Source organism: Microcaecilia unicolor, chromosome 6, assembly GCF_901765095.1.
Source record: "Microcaecilia unicolor chromosome 6, aMicUni1.1, whole genome shotgun sequence".
NCBI classification, from domain to species: domain Eukaryota; kingdom Metazoa; phylum Chordata; class Amphibia; order Gymnophiona; family Siphonopidae; genus Microcaecilia; species Microcaecilia unicolor.
Genome location: NC_044036.1, coordinates 291,286,276 through 291,307,156, shown reverse-complemented (window position 1 = coordinate 291,307,156; position 20,881 = coordinate 291,286,276). Strand labels below are relative to the sequence as shown.

The 20,881-nt window shown below is 43.7% G+C and overlaps 1 protein-coding gene across 4 annotated transcripts in view; it reads left to right on the top strand.

Moving 5' to 3' along the window:
• ASS1 (argininosuccinate synthase 1) overlaps positions 1-20,881 on the top strand; it is a 181,673-nt gene that overhangs the window by 114,910 nt on the left and 45,882 nt on the right. For all 4 annotated transcript variants that reach the window (XM_030207832.1, XM_030207831.1, XM_030207829.1 and 1 more), the window contains exon 13: positions 5,970-6,101. In XM_030207832.1, coding sequence (XP_030063692.1) covers positions 5,970-6,101 — 132 coding nt within the window. The remainder of the gene's footprint in view (positions 1-5,969; positions 6,102-20,881) is intronic.

The following is a 20,881-nucleotide window of genomic DNA, read 5'->3' as shown; positions in this document are numbered from 1 at the left end:
TGGGAAGGGAAGGCTTGCCAGCACTTCCATGGGAACCCTGCAGGACCTGGGTCCATCCCCGCAGGATCCTCATGGACCTGGAGGGGGTCCTAGCAGGATTCCTGCTAACCCCATTCCCATGAAGCTGTGTAAACCAAAGTCCATTGAGCCCAGCATCCTTTCGCCACCAGTGGCCAGTTCAAGTCCCAAAAGTAGAGCTGTCTCATAGCTAATTTCCATGGATAGGCAATGGCTGTCTCAAGTTTACCTGGCTAATAATTCTGTATAGACTTTTCCTCCAGGACCTTGAATCCTTGTATGTTATTCGCTTTCACCATATCCTCCAGCAACAGCTTAATTACATGCTGTGTGAAAAATTTATTTCCGTAATTTGTTTACAATATGTTGGATGTGAGTTTCATATTCTGCTGTCAGAGCAGCTTCTGGGCACAGTATCCCAGGGTACAGTGTCTGGGCTAGGTTACCAGTAGCTCACCTTTGCCCCTTTGGATATCTGCACCAGTGATTGGATGTAAACGTTTCTTGATATTGCATGAGTGAGATTCGTGGCTGCCATTCAGGAGTCTCCAAGGTCCACTACTTATTTCTAGAATATGTATGTCAAAGGACAAGCCCTGGACCTGTTAGCTTGCAGATTCACAGATGCACATCTCCTCAAATCGGAGAACATCATATGGAAGAAACTCTTTGGTCTGACCACTAAAGGTTATCCCTGACCCTCAACTGCAGAGAAACTATGAGCCAAACTAACAAACCAACCAAGACCTGTGAAACACATGGAAAAATTGACAGCGAGCAATTCTGGTCAAGAATATATGATGACCACTGGCCAACACTGAAAGACCCCACCGATTTCATGATAGAATGGGAAAAACAAAGGCTGATAGTCTTAAATGAAATTTCACTAATAAGAATGAAAAAGACAACCAGGATTAGGATGGCACCATGGTTCACCAGCGAACTAAAAGATCCTGCAGAAAACTAGAAAAACAATGGCAGAAAAGCAAAACAGAGGACAATAAATCAAAATGAAAGACAGCAACAAAAAACTACAAAACTACACTGAGACTAAATTTCATTTCTATGGTGAGCAAATAGGAACAGACTACAAGAAAACTCTACAGCATAATGAACAGTCTCCTAAACACACAGTGACAACAGAAAATGAGCAGGTGCCTACAGCCAATGAACTAGCTCACTTCTTCAAAATGAAGATAACAACCCTAAGAAAATGATTGTTGGACGGTGATAGAGACCTAGAAACCTACATGGATGAACTAACCAGAAACGATGAAGCAAATAGAACATGGACCTCGGTCACTCAACCTGACACAAAACTCGTTAGCCAAATGCTAATGAAATTCACCAAGACCCACGGTACACTTGACATATGTCCCAACTATCTTCTGAAAGAAGTACCCATAAATTTCACCGAACTGACAGCTTATATAAAACTATGTTATCAAAAGGAAAGTTCCCCAAATTGAAAGGCAATATCATTCTATGTTATGATCTTGTTGTGACTTGGGCAGTGAGTTCTTGTGTCCTGACTGAGCACGGTGTGTTGAGTAACGCCGCGCTCGGTCAGGCAGCCGGACAACCCCTAGCTTCACCTGGGAAGCGACCATCATTCCCCAGGGGTTGAGCCCCCAGGTGCAGGTGGCCACCAGGACTTCGGGAACTGGACGGGGTTGGCCGGCCTTAAGTAGTCCCCACATCAGCAGTAACCACGGGCAGGTGTAGAGGATGCTCCCGATTGGTGCCTGCAAGGGAAAAGGTGGAACTACGAGAAAGGCGCCCAATCCCGTGTCCCCAGGTCCAGTGAGCAGCCCACACCAGAAGCCGGCACGACTTCCGGAACGCCACCAGACCGCGCACGATGGCCGTCCAAGCAATCAGCAGGAACCATGCCCACAGCTGTAGCGAGACATAGCCGGCCATCGGAACCGGACCCCACAAGGCTGCCGCCAACAGTCTGCATGGCCAGCCATCACCGCCAAGACAAGGCTCGGCGGCGAATCGGCTGCGTGGGCCGCAATTCAGGTGAGGGATATAACATTCGATCACCAATACCTAAAAATGCAAAACTAAGCAAAAGCGATATCAAAAACTATAGACTGGTAACCCTCATAGCCAAACTCATGGAAGGAATAGTTGCCAAACAACTCACAGAACATCTGTCCAAGTTCTCAATACTCCACAACTCCCAATCAGGCTTCAGATCACAATACAGCACTGAAACAGTCTTAACCACACTCATTGCCACCTTTAGGAAAGATATTAACATGGGGGAAAAGATCCTACTCCTACAATTTGACATGTCATTAGCATTCAACATGGTAGACTATCAAATCCTCCTATGACTTTCAGATGAGTTCGGGATAGGAAAAACAGTCCTCAAATGGTTTGAAAGCTTCGTGATCAACAGGTTGTATCAAGTCAATATGGAAAACATGATTTCTTCCTCATGGAAAGCCATCTGTGGAGTCCCCCCGAGGCTCTCTCACCTACCTGTACTATTTAATGTCATGATGACACCATTGACTATTAGACAGCCATGACCTAAACCCATTCATCTAAGCTGATTGAGTCTATATACGTTACCTTTGAAAACGAATTGAATGACACAATGGATAAAAATCACAATGGAACTAAACACCATGGAAGCCTCTGCATTCAAGCTCAAGTTGAATAGAGACAAAACACAGTTCCTAGTAGTAATGGTCCCACACAACCACACCACTTACCCAATATCACCATAGACGGAACTACCTACCCCCTCTTCGACAACCTGAAGTTCCTGGGAGTTGTCATTGACCAGCAACTAACCTTTGAGCCTCAAGCTACAAATGTAATATTGAAAATGTTCCAAGCAGTGTGGAAATTGAAGAGGATCAGGAGCCATTTCCCCAAAATGGTACTCCGCGTGCTAGTGCAGTCAACAGTACTCACACGCTTGGATTACTGTAATGGATTATACACTGGATGCAAAGAACAAGTCCTGAAAAGACTGCAAACAGCCTAGAACACAGCTGCAAGACTAATTTTGGACAAGCAATATTACAACAGAGCAAACCTGCTACTCCACTCATTACAGTGGCTCCTGATCAAAGAACAAATAGCTTTCAAAGTACGCACTATGATTTACCAAATAATTTTCAGCGATGCCCCAAAATACATGACCAACCTGATCAATCTGCCTCTGAGAAACACAAAAATTGGAGCTAGAAACGTCCTAACACTTCATTTCCCTAGATGTCAAAATCTCATTTACACATTGGTCTATGCAGCAAGTTTTCTATACCAAAGCACCAAATAGTAGGAACTCAGAACCCTGAGTACCTACACAAACTTCCGCAAATGACTCAAGACATTCCTGTTCCAAAAATTCTATCTGGAGGTGGGCTAAGGCTAATAACCACACACCCATACAATGCACCATATAATCATACACACTAAACACCACCCACCCAACCCTCAACCTATATATGCCACCATTCCCACCATGCCTATCATCATACCATCGATCCCAATCATTATTACCACCCTAGACAAAGTCGTACTTTCTACACTTTTCGCCTGTTCCGATATGATTAGTTCCTGTATATTCTTTGTTCTACAAAGTAACCTTATGTAACATCACCTAATGACACTAGCATCTTTGTAACCTTCTAACCATCTACTAGAGGCACCAACACCCTGTAACCATTTGTCACTGTAGTCTACATTGAAACAGACTGTTCTGGATAATGTGGGGTATAAAAACCATTATAATAATAATAAAGAGGGGAAAATGCAACCTCTTTCCAGGAGGAAATTCCCATGGATGTAAAGAGGTCTAGAAGTTATCCATCCCAGTTTTTCTACCAGGTCAACTAAGGCCTGGATTCTACATCAGTGTTGAAATACTCTTTTGTTTGATTATGTTGTCTTACCACCCACCTCCTTTATTCTGTCTGTCATTCATTCAGTTTATTTATTATGTTTTTGTTTTTTATGAATCTCATTACCAGCATAGCCTCTGTCCCTCACATCCTTCAGCAACACAAGGACTCAGGTGTCTCACCAGCATTGAAAATAGCAGTCTGTTAATGTGCCATATCACAGTCAACTCTGATAAATTGTCCAATTTGAGAGGCAGTAACACTTGCAAATTCACGTATAGACAGCTGCCTCTCCCATACTCCCCCGTCACTGTCCACTCCTGCATCCCACCACATAGACACCCACCCACCCATCCAGTCCACCCCTCTCCAATAATTATGGTATGTGATAGTGATGGGGGGTGTATTGCCTCCATTCTGTCACCTCTGTCTCCTCTAAATGTGGAGAGATGAAAATAAACACTTGGAGACGCAGCCAGTGTCACTTTGAAAGTGTTTTTGCATTTTGTTTTTATTTCGCAGAGGCGTGCCTGTCAGTTCTCTTTGCCTCTGCAGTATCTCCTGTTTGAGACTGATCAAGGTCCCTTCAGCCTTTAACATCAGATGACTGTCATAGCAAAGGGAACTCAAAAGAATGGCAGTGGCTCCTGAGTTATTAGATTTAAGGCAGGAAAATATATGCAAAGAAAAGGCTGAGTTAGGAGTGAAGGTTGAGATCAGAGGCTTGCTTGGTGATTGGCTGGACTGAGTTAGGAGCAGAAGCTTGGGATCAGGCATTTATATTGTGATTAGCAGGGGCTGAGTTAGGGGCAGAGACTGGAATCAGAGGTTCACATTGTGACTGGTGGGACTGAATTAGGAGTGGAGACTGGGATCTGAGGCTCATTTTATGATTTTTACTGAAGGAGTGGAGGCTGATATCAGAGGCATGCTTGGTGATTGGCTGGGCTGAGTTAGGAACAGAGGCCGGAATCAGAGGTTCACATTGTGATTAGCCAGGCTGAATTAGGAGTGGAGGCTGGAATCACTGATTCACATTGTGATTGATTGAGCTGAATTAGAAGTGGAGGTTGGGATTAGAGGCTCATTTTGTATGATTGACTGGGCTCAATTAGGAGTGGAGTCTGGGATCAGAGGCTCATTTTGTGATTGACTGGACTGAATTAGGAGTGGAGGCTGGGATCAGAGGCTCACTTTGATTAGCTGGGCTGAATTTCAGGGTTTTTTTTTTCATGTTTACAGCTGTACTTGTGGCCCTCTGTCTGCAGTTAATAGAGGTTGGAGTTTGACAGTGGCACTCCCAGGCCCAGCCATATATGTTGCGTATTAAGTTAGAAGGTGTGTTAATATAGTTCACTTCTTACTGATCAACGATACTGAAATCAATGGGCAAATTGCCATATTGCAGAAAACTGCAGTCTTACTAGACTGGTGTGTGTGTGTCCTGCAGAAAACTGCAGTCTTACTAGACTGTTCTGTGTGTGTGTAATAACCATGTTAGTCCTGCAGAGACTGGTGTGTGTGTGTGTATGAGATAACCATGTTAGTCCTGCAGAGACTGTTTTTTTGTCTGTGTGTGTGCGTGCATGTATGTATGCCTGTGCTACAGAGGAAAATTTAGACACTGACCTGCCTCTTCCCTTCCTAAGGTAGCAGCATTTGGCTTTGTGATACAGCTGATGTTTCTTGGGCTGAGGACAAGTGGGGGAGGGTGTGAGAGGGTATTTCTGGCCCCCTTCTCCCTGTGCCTATGCTCTCTCACATTGCTTTAATTACAGGTTTTCAGAGGCAGGCCGGTGGGCATGCATCGGCAGGGGGATCCGCTCCTGAACCCTGTCATTTAGCCTCTTCAGAGAGGGGAATCTAGACATTTTCTCCACAAGGTGCGGAGTGGTCTGTCTCGGGCCCAGCAGGGCAGTAATGACAGATGCATTTTACAGCAAGCTGGGACTGAATGGGGTGCGACCACAGCACTCCTGTCACCGCCATCATTATTTGTGTCATTTGCTGACAATTTCACTTTCTTACATTTCCCTTTTTTTCTCTCTCTCTCTTTATGTTCCCCCTGCCTGGAAAAATGGGTAGGTATCTACGAGACCCCAGCAGGAACCATCCTTTACCATGCGCATTTAGACATCGAGGCCTTCACCATGGACAGGGAAGTGAGGAAAATTAAACACAGCCTTGCGCTCCGCTTCTCTGAACAAGTCTACAATGGTACGTAGCTTCTCCTTCAGAAAAGAGACACACTGTGGGGGAAACATCGGGAAAGGTTTACCTGGGGAGACTCATACTGTGAGATGGCCTTTGTTCCAACCCTGGCCTTTTAGAGGGATGGCTCTTCCATTAGGAAGGGGTTGTCTGACTTTTATACACCATATCATCAGCACACCCTGCTAAGATACCATCAGCACAATTGTTTGACTTTATCATCAGAGCCGGTGGCCTTGCTCATGCTGTGTAACAGGATGCTCCGAGGGAAACATGGATTTGATTACTTGTTTTTCCAAACCAAATCTCAAGATGTATTACATTTCCCTTCTCCAGAGAGCTTACAGTCTAAGAGGTAGACGTTCAGCTAGCGGCAGTCAGCAGTTTTTAACCCCAGATATTCAATGCTGAGCCATGTCCAGGCTCCAGCATTGAATACCTGGGTGTGTACAGTCACCTGGAAGTTAAGTAGGCCCCAGCTGATATTCAGACAAGTGTCCAGTTAGCTCGGTGGATAAGTTAGGACAGTCTTTTTGCTGTCCTAACTTTATTTGCTTACTTAGCTAGTTAGCGTACTGAGTACTCTGCTTAAGTGCTGCTGAGTATTGCCAGTTGGCCAACTCAGCAGGGTGTACCCGGACAGGAGACTTGACAAAGTTAGTTGTTTTGAAGTCTAGAACCTTCAATCTTGAATAAGCCCTCTCCTCATGTGTCCTAATATTGAACCACACCATTCAGTGATCATTAGATGCCAAATGATCACCCACCGTTTCATCAGAAATGTTCAGCACCAGGTCCAGAATAGGTCCATCCTGGGTGGGTTCCATTAGCAACTGCTGGAACAATCCTTCCTGTAGAGAATCAAACATATAAACGGCGAGTGACCGTACTCACTCGCAAATGTGGCAGTAGAGACTTTCCTCTCAGCCCCGCCCCCGCTTCAATACGGGGGCGGACCAGAAAGGGAAGTCTCTACTGGCATGCTGCAGACGCGGAACCGCTCCCCCTCCCCGAGTTGCCGCCGCCCCTCCACCCGGCCCGAGCAGCACTGTAAACTTATATCAGCACGCAGCAGCAGGCACATCAGCAAAGCTGCCGTCAGGCTTCCTTCTCTGCCTTTGTCCCGCCCTCGCCGACGTTACGTCACATGAGGGCGGGACACAGGCAGAGAAGGAAGCCCGCCCCGACGGCAGCTTTGCTGATGTGCCTGCTGCTGCGTGCTGATGTAAGTTTACAGTGCTGCTCGGGCCGGGTGGAGGGGCGCGGCGGCGACTCCGTGGGGGGGGGGCTCGAACCCCCCCCCCCCCCCCCCCCCCCATTCCAAAGTAGCCCATTTTCACGGGCTCAACGGCTAGTCCAACATACAGGACACAATAATATAACACAACTCCTCCACTGAAAACTAAAGCAAGAGGATCCTGGATTTTTTACAGGAAGGATTGTTCCAACAGTTGCTAATGGAACCCACCCAGGATTGAGCTATTCTGGACCTGGTGCTTACAAATGGGGAGAGTGTTTCTGATGTTACGGTGGGTGATCATTTGGCACCTAGTGATCACCAAATGGTGTGATTCAATATTAAGACACAGGAAGAGAGAGATTATTCAGAACTGAAGGTTCTAGACTTCAAAAGAACTAACTTTGTCAAAATGGGGGAATATCTCGAGGAAGAGTTAGTTGGATGGGAACAGCTGAAGGAAGTAGACCAGCAGTGGGCAAAACTGAAAGGAGCTATTTTAAAGGCAGCAAACGTTTATGTTAGTAAAGCACATAAAAGTAAGAGGAAAAGAAGGCCGCTTTTGTTCTCAAATGATGTAGTTTTCTTGCATCAAACTTTTTGTCAGTTGGAATGGGAATGTCCCAGTTGATCACAACCTCTTCATTATCCACAATTCTCCTTAAGTAATGATGCTTTTTTGCTACAGTGATGTTAGAGAAAGGGGATGGGATTTGATATACTGCCTTTCTGAACTTACAATCAAAGCAGTTTACATATTACATACAGGTACTTATTTTGTACCTGTGGCAATGGAGTGTTCAGTGACTTGCCCAGAGTCACAAGGAACTGCAGTGGGAATCAAACCAAGTTCCCCTGGTTCTCAGACCACTGCAGTAACCATTAAGTTATTCCTCCACAATGTTATGATGTTAACCCACTTTCCAGTGCTATATTATTGTGCCTTCCTGTATACAGGCCTTCTGGCATCAGCACATCACAGCCAGCAATGAGATGAATAACCGTTTCCAGTTCTACTTACACAATCTGCATTTGTTTGTTTTTGGCTCTGAACCGTCAGGCCCATTAGCCAGTGTCCGGTGCTGCAACAATCACACTTTCATCCTTAGTTTTAAGCTCATCTCTCCTTAACCATTCCTGTGTCAGGTTCTCATCAGTATATACTGCTAAGCTCCAGGATGCTGCCTGCTAAGTACAGATTCTGTACCAGCAATTGCGTGCACAGTTGTTATAAAATGCAGAGTAACTCCACATTTGCGTGCGTAGCTTTAGCCGTGAGCACATACGCCATCCAAATGGCTGGTGTAAATGTTCGCACCCAATTGTGGGCAGTTAGGCATATAAATGCAAGCGTTACATAACCTGCGCATGTAACTCCTAAGCATGCCCCTGCCCAGATTCATGTCACCTTGGATTTTGCATGCACAGGTTATAGAATACCGACTAGGGGCATACAAGTGTAATTGCTAATTAGTGTCAATTAATACTAATTTTTGATTGACACCAGTTAGCACCTCATTTGTGTAATTAAGGGGCCATTTTACTAAAGGGTTGCCAAGTGACAACCCACAACTACCGCCAGCCCAATGCGACCACCGGCGGTTGCTCCACCTTGAGCACGTGACATTTCCAGCACTACAAAATATAATTCCATAGTTTCTAGCATGGTGCTAACCCGGCGGCAATTGCCACTGCCCAGTTACTGCTGGGTTACCACGGGAGCCCTCACCACTACCTCAATGGGTGGCAGTAAGTGCTCTCCCCACCCTCCACCCCCGCCTGACCATTCAGTAAGAATAATCTTACCGCATGGCCATGTCTTTTTAGGGGCTTTTTACCTGCTGTGGTAAAAACGCCCCCCGCCGCTACTGCAGGGCCCTTTTTACCACAAACTTGGTAAAAGGGACCCCTAAGTTAACATATGTAACTGACCCTATTCTATAACTTATGTGTGCAACTTTGTGCGCTAATCGCAAATTTAAGCATGCAACTTTATAGAATTAGGGGGAATGGTTCCTAAAATCACATTTTGTAATTTCCCACTATATTTGTGCATTTATTTGTTTTTCCTTGTTTGCTGATCTAGGTCTTTAAAGAGTTTCTTCCTCTGTCTTTGTAATTTTATATTTCTTCCTTCCTGCATCTACTGGTGGATTCGCACTGATTCTCTTTGTTCTTTAGAAACTTGTCCAAGTTTAAGGAGGGAGATTGATTCTGCACATTTATCCTCTCATTCTATAATATTGTGTGTACCTAGTGTACAACACCATGGGTGAACCTGTTCATATAGGTAGTTAATCCCAATCAATCAATAAATAATACAGTTTTACCCTTTCACCCAGATTCTATATAAGGTGCAGCGAGTTGCGCACTCTAAATTGAGCACATGCCCATTTTATGTGCATAACTTAATTGAGTAACCGGCCAATCAGCACTGATAATTGGCCAATAACAACCAATTATCAGCACTAACTGACAATAATTGGAATTTTTAAAAAAATCATCTTTATTAATAACAAAGAACAGCAGCACACAATAACCAGCAAGACAGTTAAAAAAATGTTTTATGATATACAAACCCTGAACATCCCAATAATAATTGGAATGTACGTGCACATCTTTATAGGCATATTCTTAAGAGACACATGTAATTCTAACATGTGTAGCTGAAAGGGGGCGTGGCCATGGGAGAAGTGTGAGCATATTGGGGGTGTTCCTCAAATTTACACACCTAATTTAGGTGCGGGAATTTATGCCAGGTTTTCAGTGACTTAAATGGCCGCATCTAAATATAGACATGTTCCCTGGCCTTATGCACTATTCTATAACTTTAGGCGTGATTTACAGAACTACGCTAAGTGCTATTTGTGAATGCACCTATTTTTTTAGATGCCATTTACAGAATCTGACCCTTAGTGTGTAAAAATTGTGCATGCAGGTTGTATTTTTAGATATACAAACTGTCTAATAGGATACAAACTATAAAAACTGACAATACCTAATTCACAAATATTGTTAATTAATAAAGCAAATTTACATTTATTGTTCCTATACACTATAAATTAAATAACTGAAACCTCAAATCTTCCAATAGGGTAGTTTGCAACAAATTTATCACCCTCTACCATAATGGAAGTCAGTTCTTATCAGTTTTAAGATGAAAAAAAAAAGAATCAGTGTAAAAAAAAACTCCTGATAATGGAGAAAAACAACTGATTTAAAAAATCCTATTTTTCTAATAAACAGGATACTTCGAATGTAAATGCTTTATTATATATATTCACTATTCAAAAAAGTTCTACACACTAATTTTTGAATTTGGGACATTTCTACAGGCTGGCCAGTCCTTTTCAACTAGTTAAAGACCATCCTGCACTTATCTTGAAGAACGCTGTCACTGCAATCTTTCCAGCGTTGCTGCACACTTAGGACCCTGTTTACTAAGGTACGCTAGTGTTTTTAGTGCGTGCTGAAAATTAGCGTGTGCTAACTGTGCAGACGCTTGTAGGAATATTATGAGCATCTACATGGTTAGCATATGCTAATGCTTAGCGCGTGCTAAAAACGCTAATTTGCCTCTAGCGCGGCTAAGTGAACAGGGTCTTTAGTGTGCCAGGTGCTTCATTTCACTCCAAATCAGTCCAGCAGTGCACTGCCCCATCAACTAACTTGCCTTCCCAAGGGCACCTTGTTTCGCTAATATTCTTGCTGTTTCAGGAAGAAATCAATCATTTGTAAAACTAACAACCATCAGTGGCCCTTAGTGTGTAAAATTGTGCACGCAGGTTATAGAATACCTTCAGTTACATGCATAACTTAATTGACCAATTAGCTGCTAATTGGCGCTGACAACCAATTATTGGTGCTAATTGTTATTAACTAGTGCCAGTTTGCAGTTATGTGTGTAACTGCACCTATTCTGTAACCTTAGCATGCAGCTTCTTTAATGTGTAAACTGCAAGGGGTGTGTGACTGTGTGAGGGGCATGAGCAGGTTAGGAACATGCCCAACACTTATGCGCTAATGTTATAGAATGCCAACAGTTATGCCCGCAGCTGAGACATTTATGCACAGCCTTTTATGTGGTGTAAGTGGCTGGGCTTAAATGTTGGAGTATAAATTCCAACTTATGCTGGTATTCTATAATGGCAATTACACATGAATTTGTCAATATAGAATTAATTCTTATGGCCTGTTCTGAATTAGCCTGTTAGCTTAATGCTTCAACACTTTGTATGTGCTTGGATCTGTTGATGATCTGGAGGGCTATGAAAGTAGCTCTATATTTATTTTTATTTTATTTATTTCATTTGATACACCATATTGGGCCCCAGTGGGCATCTTAAGTGGTTTACAAGTTAAAAAAGAATTATAAAAAGAAGAAAAATGGTGAGAAGGAGGGGAAGATGGGGAAGGATAGAGTGGGAAGGGTGGGAGAGGAAGATATGAGGTTACTACAAAGTGGAACCAAAGGATTCTGTTAAAAGATGGGTTTTGAGGAGTTTCTTAAATGCCGTAAGATTTGGTTTGTTTTGATGTGGAGAGGGAGTTCATTCCATAATTTGAGTCCTAGATAACGAAATGTGGTGTCATGTGAAATGATGAAGTGGAGAACAGGTAAGGGTGGAATTGTCAAAAGATTATGGTCACCTGAACAGAGGCATCGTAGGGGAGTGTAAGGGATAAGTAAATTAATGATGTAAGATGGAGCTGACGGTAGGCAGGACTTAAATATAAGTGAAAGAATCTTAAATTTAACTCAGGCGATGATAGGAAGCCAGGGTAAAGAATGAAGAAGAGGTGTGACATGGTCAAAGCGATAGGAGTTATGGAGAAGTTCAACAGCGATAGACTGAATGAGTTGCAAGCGTTTGAAAGAGTACAAGGAATGCCAGCATAAAGGGAATTACAGTACACATGAGACATGACAAGTTCCAAGATGAGGGAATGGAGCAGTGAAGCATGAAGATAGGGCTGAGCAGAGTGGATGCAATATAATGAGAAAAATGAAGAACCAATGATGGAATCAATCTGAAAATGAAGAACAGATGATGGAGTTGATCTGTGATTTAAAAGTGAGTTTTGAGATAAAGATGACACCTAGAATTTTGATATTGTCTTTGTATGGGAGAAGATACCCATCGAATAGAAGGTGCAGGAAAATTGGTGTCATGAGAGTTGGAAAAAAGGGTTGACTCACTTTTTTTTTTAGTTCAAAAAGATAAGATTGACTTTAAGCCAAGATGAAACACGAGTAAGACAGAAACATGAGAATGGAAGCGGGATCCAAGAAGATTTGAATATCATCCGCATAGCAAAACCATGTTCAAGTGTAATCTTGTATGATAGTGAGGAGAGGGGATAGGAAAATGTTAAAGATGGTAGTGGCAGGAATAGAGCCCAGGGGTACACCTGAATGAAGAGAGAGTGAGGAGGTTGAAGAACAATTGAAAGTGAGGTGATAGGTGCAGTCCGAAAAATAACTAGAAAACCAGATCTGTAAGGTCCATTCCTCCTTCAGTTCTAGGAATGTACAGTTTTGGCATAGCTTAATTCTTACAAATTTCATCATGGGCAAGGAGGAATTTCTACTTTCAAGATACCTTGTGCAGGTTTTTTTTTTTTTTAGTTTTATTGATCAATTTATCATCAGATACACATAAATATAGCAAACAAGCCCAAAGAAATATACATACGTACAAAACAAAACTCATCCAGCCCCTTTCCCATTCCCTCCCTGCCCCACCTTCCCTTGGACGCCATCATCTTGTGTAGCTTTAACTGATTGAACAAATAGCAAGGGTCCCTGTCATCCTAAAACCTAAACCCAATATCAAAATCTTAAATTTACCCTGAGTAGGGCCAGTCCAAGGGTATCTGATGCCCTAGGTGAGCTTTCAGCTATATAGCCACCATCCAGAACATCTCAAGGCCCTAGTCCTGCACCCCCCTCATAGTCCAGCATCTCCCTTTCCCTTCCCTATCCCCCCCACGAGGTGTCCAACATCTCCCCTTATCTTCCTTTCCCTATCACTTCATGTGCCCAGCATCTTCTCTTTCTTCCCCTTAGATGTCCAGCATCTCTCTCGTACACCCAGTCACGGTGTGTAATATCTCCCATTTCTTCCCTTTTCCCTGTCACCACTGCTAGCCTGCTTCCGCTGTCATCCTATCTCTGTCCTTCTGCAGAGATATAGCCAGCATCAAGAAGAAACTCAATATGGTGGCAGGATTCAGTGCAATGCGCACTTAAGGCATTCTGGGTCCCACTACCCAAGACAAACTTCTAGTCATACAGGGTGGGAATGGCAGGCCTTGAGCACATGCACGTGCACTTACAGCAGATTACTTCTCTTTTGTTGCTCCCTTGACACCTAGTCCGCCTAGTGAATGTGCTGTCCCTGACCCTGATTTCTGGCAGCCAATGCAAAGATTCTAGAGTAAGTGAAAGAGACTCCCATGTGCGTAAATTCAAGTGTAGCTTATATTCAGGGCTCTGCTGTATTTTGGTTTTTGTCTTATCTCTTCCATTGTGTTTTTAGATTATGCTGTGGTGAATCCTTCTCCTGCCATCCCTCTATCAGTTGGTGTATGTTAGTTCTCTGCCTTGGCCCTCTTCTCTTCTCTCTCTATACTTGTTCCCTTGATTCTCTGATCTCCTCCCTTGTTTTTCAGAACTATCTTATGCTAATGACTCCCACACCTATTTCTCCTCATCAGACATTTCACCAGGATTCCAGGCCTGATTCTCACCTGCTTGTCTGACTTTGCTGCCTGGATGACCCACTACTATCTGAAACTGACATAGACAAGACAGAGCTTCTTATCTTCCCCCCTAAAACTATTTCTCCTCTTCTCTTTTTCTGTGGATACCACTATCATCCTCCCTGTCTCCTCAGCTCGTATCCTGAGGTCATCTTTGACCCCTGTCTCTCTCTCTATACACATATCCAACAGACTACTAAAACCTATCATTTCTTTCTGTAAAACATCACCAAAATTTGTCCCTTCGTTTCTGAATACTCTTCTAAAACCTTTATCTATATTCTTTTAATCCAAATAAGACTTCAAAAAAATTTTTTTTGTTTCCTACAGTTGGAAGCAGACCTTCACCGCAGTTGTGACTTGTAGTCTCTTAGAAAGACTTGCAGCCACTAATATAGATCTTGGGATGTTATAACTTTTTTATTCACTTTAGTTACAGTTTGCCAACATTTTGTACATATAAAACCAAAGCTAACAGAACACAAGATGTTAACTTAAATAGAGAAGTTCACTGAAAAGACAGTAACATAGCAAATGATGGCAGTTGGAGACCATCATGGCCCACCAGACTGCCAGCAAGGTAATTAGGGTTGTAACAGCTGCACTTTGCAGGTTGCCTCTTCTATTTTGAAGGTTGTAACTGTTGTTCTGTGCAGGTTACTCCTTCTTTTGTTAGAGTTATAACTGCTGCTCCCATGCAGGTTACCCCTTCTTTGTTTAGGGTTGTAACAGCTGTTCTGTGCAGGAAACCTCCTCTTTTGTTTAGTTTTGTAACTGCCACTTTGTGCAGGTCACATCTTCTTTTGCTTAGGGTTGTTGTTACTGCCATTATGTGCAAGTTATCTCCCACTGAATATCTGCAGTTAAGTGCTTAAATTGCTATTTATCCGGCTAGGAGCCATTCCTGGCCAGTAAATAGTTTTGAATATCCGATTGTAACCACAGAAAGGCAGTTATATCAAGTCCCATCCCCTTTCCCTTTTAATTTTGAAAGCAAAAAATAGGTGGGCAATTAAGAGCGTTATTCATCTTAACGCCCCCTGCCCCTGGCAGAAAGGAATACTCTTATAAAAGCTGTACTCACTTTGGAGCAGGTACAGATATTAACAGAGAAATCAGTTGGCATATTTCAAATTGTAAAATGGAGACATACACGTATAGTGTATTTTGACCTTCCACCCCTTTGAAATTTGGCATCCTGGCTAGCTATATGTGTAGACAGCAGCTATCTGAAATTGCCAATCTACACACTTAAATGCTTCTAAAATGACTTCCATAGTCTTCCTAAATTATCTTCTTTCAGTGGGCCAAGTTCCACATATATCTGAAATATCATTTTGAACCTATGTCTCTTCCCATACCTCAGGTCTAATTTTATCACTCAGGGGTTTGAAAAGAAAGCATGGAAGAAAGGTGAAAGCACAGAACCCTGTGAAATAATAAATTCCTTAAGAACCTGATTATTCACTTTGAAATGTCTCTGACAGACATCTATGCATGCAGTCTGTACTCTACAGGTTGGTAGAGGACATGGTGTATGTACAGCCTGTATGTCAGGTACTAGTCAAAGTGATATGTGGAGAGCTAGGAAGAGAAGAAAAAGCCATAGTGGCTCTCAGGCCAGACCTGGGGACACCCTCAGTGCATATGCAAAAGAAATTTGCATGCACTACCTCCATTCTATGTCAATCTCATCCATATTCATTGTGGATGTCCTGAAAACCTGTCTGGCTGGGTGTATCCTGAGGTCTGGGTTAAAATACCTGGTTTAGGGAGACCTAGCAGGTTACTAGTGGGGGAAAAAGGATAAGGAGTGGACTCCAGCAGATGTGGAGCCTATATGGCTGACAATTGGGAGATCTGCAGAAGGACCCACGGTAGAGCTGGTTAGCATGACCCCAAGTAATGCAGTATGCTGTAAGCAATGAGCATGCAATTACTGCCACCTTAAAATGTGGCAGTGATCCACAGCTCATTGCAAAATGTCATCTTTCCTGTTAGTGCCTGAGTGGTGATTGACCCAGCAGGTACTGACAGGAAGAGTGACATTAAAAAAAAGAAACCTCCAAAACAACAACACTTGCTAGACATCTGTATTGACCTCTCTCCCTCTCAACTCCTGCCTGGCACTGCTGTCTTTGAAAATTGCGGCATCCAGCCTGGCACAGTACATCCTGGAATGCACCAAGTGGGTCAGTTTGCTACATAATGGATTTTTTCCCCTATTTGGTAGCCTCCACCCAACTAACAGATAAGAGAAAAAATCCTTATGATAGATTGACCTCATTCAGTGCATCCTAGGATGCACCACTTGGGGCTGGAATTTGCCATTTTTAAGATGGCACGCTGAGGCAAGTGAACACTGCTCTTGCCTCTTCCAGGTGGGGGGGGGTGTCTGGGGGAGCCCAGAAAGGCCTGAGAGAGGAGTCAGGGACACTAGACACCAGGAAGGTTTAGAAAGTCAGGTTGGGTTGGGTTGGGTCAGATTGGGTGCCACTAGACACCAGAGCTTTTTTTAAAGTTGGGTGGGAGGAAGTGGGGGTCAGTCACTTCGGGGGTGAGGGTGCCACTAGACACCAGGGAAGTGTCTATTTAAATCAGTGAGTGGGGCATGGGGGTGCTGGTAGACACCGGTATTTTAGTTTGTGGTGAGGGCAGGAGGTCAGGTGGAGAGGAAGAAGAAGATGGAGCCGATGCAGACTGTGGGGGAGTTAGGTTTCTGGTGTTGTGCCCCTGTGGTAGACATCAGCACACTGCCCTGCTTTGCTGCGGGGTCGATTCTTTAACATACAATATATGTTAATATTCTGTACACTAATATGTACAGTGGAATAGACTTCAGTGCAGAAACCCTTTCTGCATACAGCGGTCATTAACAAGCTGGTAAACTGTTTATTAACCACACGCTGAAGCTCCTGGTAACTTTCTGCATCAGCCTCTCAGAGTGATGGCAAGAGCATTGTAGACCAGAATAACTGGGCAAACTGACCCACCTGTGCTTATCTGTCATCATCTCTTCTGTTACTGTAAGAGTAGAAGTTAAGTGGCTACAAGTTATAGGTAATTAAAAACCTTTACATCTCCTCCTGACTTTCTCCTTCCACCATATCTGTTTTCTCACTCATCTTTCTTCCTCTGCTACCCCACCCCAGTCTTTTCTGTATTGCTTGCTCTGTCTCTTCATAGTATATTCTAATTCCTGACAAGATTATGAGCTAATAGGTGCTTAGTGACAGGAGAGTGCACAGGAATGGCAGAGTGGCAGTCAGGTGCAGAATCTGCAGGAGCTCTCATCCCCATGTCTCTTCTTTGCCTCATCCTCTCTTTCTCCCTCCTCTCTCTCTCTCTTCTCTCTCTCTTCTGTACACCGTTATTATTTAGAGCTTTCTCTGTCTGTCTTCCTCTGCTCCTGCTGTTTTCTTTTGCGCTCCTTTTTTAATTTTTTTTTTTCGCTCTCCTCTCAATTTCTTTCTGTACCCTCTCCTGCTCTTTCCACATTCTCTCCTTTCTTCTCTCCTCCCATCTCTGACTCACTACCTTTTTCTCTTTTCCTTCCTTTCCCCTTTGTTTTCTCTTTGTATATCTTCTTTAGTACTACTTATCATTTCTATAATGCCAGTGGCGTTCCTAGGGTGGCTGACACCCCCGGGTGCATTTTTTTTTTGGGGGGGGGGGGCCGTGCGCCTGTTGGCTTCACTCGTTCCATGCTCCCTCTGCCCCGGAACAGGAAGTAACCTGTTCCAGGGCAGAGGGAGCACGGAACGAGCGGAGCAGACAAGCGCATGGACTGCCCCCCCCCCCTGATACTATTGGATGTATCTGGCATTATACAGTACCTACTCTATGAAGCTTACAGTCTAGTCAAAACACACAGACAATACAAAATAAGAGGCTTCAGGAAATTTATTTATTTATTACAATAAGCATGGTTAAAATACAAGTCTATGATGAGGGAGAGCCTAAATCTCACAGAAAATAAGTAAGATTGGAAGGTTACAGGTTGTCCGCAAAAGTCCAAGTATTAGAAAGGTTATCCAAATTGTGTACCCCTTTCTTCCTGGATACTCTTTATTTAAATGTCTAAGTCAGGCTGAAGACTATGGGAGAGACATCCACCCTCCGTGCTCCTAGAGGCCAGCTGCTCTGTCACTCCTGGTAGGCCTGGAGAAATAAGTAAGAGGAGGTATGGGTGGAGTTGGGGGGGGGGGGGGGGAACTCTTCTTCCTAGTGTTACTTTAGAAACAGCTGGGAAGGTAAATTCACCTGGCAGTGCTGCATAGCACAGATGGGGCTCTGATTCCTGTCCTTGATAAGCACAGAGGTCAAACACTTACTGAGGGGTCTGCTGCTGGTCTTGGCAGTGCATAAGGTAAAATCATAATCTTAATTGGATCCTTCAAAGTAACAAAGCTTCAGCTGTCTCCAGAGCAAGGACTTTGAAGTGATCCCCTTGCTTTGGAGAGGGGCTTTTAATTTGCACAAGCGGAATAAGGGGAGGAAACAGGATCACTCAACAGAGCCCTCCCTACAAGTCAGAGAAAGGGAGGAAGCACTTCCTTCAGGAGCTAATGGAGAGGTGAATCTTGTAGAAATAGATTACACATCTAGAGCTACAGTCAGAGACCTCCAGAAAGGTCATTTTAGAAAGGCTGTGTACATAAGAATTGCCATACTGGGACAAACCAATGGTCCATCAAGCCCAGTATCCTTTTTCCAACAGTGACCAATCCAAGTCACAACTCCTTGGCAGGATCTCAAAAAAATAGATCGATATTATGCTACTTATCCCCAGGGATAAGCATGGATTTGCAGGAACTTGCCCAACACTTTTTTATCAATAGAAATCAAACAAAATAAAACATGGAAAAGAAAATAAGATGATACCTTTTTTATTGGACACTTTTTAAAACCTTGTCCACTAAGGTGGCAATTCTATAAATTGGAGCTAAGATTCATTTATAGAATGCTAGCAAAAGTCAGTATTGACTTGCCTAAAGCTAGTCACCAGTTCCACCAAGTCAATGCAGTTGTAACTGTTGGTGCCTAACTGTGCATAATGTATAGTATTGTACGAGTGGTGCACATATTCTAGTGGCACACCCATGATTATGCCCCCTTTCACTTATGTGCTAAGTGATGGCACATATGTTAGAAATAGTGCCTAGCACTTATGCCATTATAGAATACTAGCCTAAGGTCACGTTTATGCACCTAACTTCAGGAGTAAGCACTTATGCTAGCTCAATGGCCAGTATAAATGCTTGTGCCTAAATTTATGTAGATTTTGCTCACACCTTTTTCAGTAGTAGCTGAAGGTGAGTTATGTTCAGCTAAACTGGGTATTTCCCTGTTGGGCTCACAATCTAAATTTGTACCTGGGGCAATGGAGAGTTAAGTGACTTGCCCAAGATCACAAGGAACAGCAGTGGGGTTTGAACTGGCCACCTCTGAATGTCAATACAAGTTCTTTAGCCACTAGGCCACTCCTCCCCTAGGCAGGAACGCTTGTAAATGTTAGTATTCTATAACCCACGCACATAACTAACTGCCTGGCACGCTGTTGACCCACCCATGCCCCTCCCAGGTCCAGTGTCAGTTAGTTCCAATTAACCAATAACACTGGTAAACGGCATTTTTGTTACAAAGAATGTGAATGGTGTTCTTAGCTAAGTCATGGTTGCTGAATTCGAAAATGAAATCAGTTTTTGCCTATCGGCTCAGTTTTCTTGTGACATGCTACCCTTTTTATAAAAAATCCTTGAAAACGCTGCATTTTGGTACCCTGCTGTGCAGGGCTGCCGAGAGGGGGGGCGGGGACAAAATCCCCAGGGCCCAGGCCTTCAAGGGGGGCCCGGTGCCAGTCCCACCCCCCTCTGACTGCTGCCACCGGGCCGGCCCCCTGTATTTAAATCACCGTGCGGTGCGACTCTCCCTCTCACCTTCCTGTGAGGCGGAACTCCTCCCTTCGGGTCTCCTTCCTTCCCTGTATCCCGCCCTCGGGGAGCAGAAGCAGCAGCGGTGACCTCGGGGGCGGGGCTGCGGCGGGGGCGAGGCGGCCTTGTCCCGGGCCCAGCCAAGTTTCTCGGTGGCCCTGCTGCTGTGGATTAATTTAATTCAGCAGTTGTAATTGTTGGAAAAACAATTGAAATATACTAGGAATTATAATACAAAACCCTTAGTTTAGAAAGCCACCACCAGGAAATAAGGGAGGTTTGGCAACATTGCCCATGAGTCATGCTCGAACATGTTCAAACACGTTCTGTTGCGTCAGTTGCCACCTGTATCTCAGCATTGAGAGTTCAGTCAACAATTGCTGTTGGAAGTGACTGCTTGTAGTTCTACGTTTGTGAAGGTTTGTGTTTTGTGTCATTTCAGAAGAAATGCCTCGTACCTGTGCAAATAACCCAAATTCTTTTTGTTATATCTGTGGAGAGTTTACTGTGAAATCGCAAAAACGAAAACTTAATCCTCTTGTAAAAAGTGCTACGAACTATATTTCGGGTGTAAGGTTGGTGAACAGGACCGCAAATGGGCTCCCTACATTGGCTGTTTGATGTGTGTTACACTCCTGACAGGCTGGTTAAAAGGAAGACGTTGCATGCCCTTTGCTGTTCCCATGATTTGGAGGGAACCAACGGATCACACAACAGACTGTTATTTCTTTCTGACAAAAATAGCAGGAATCACCTCAAACAAGGAAAACTGTGCAATATCCTAACTTACCATCTGCTATAAGACCTGTATGTCACAGTGAAGAAGTACCAGTGCCTCCTGAGAATTTGAT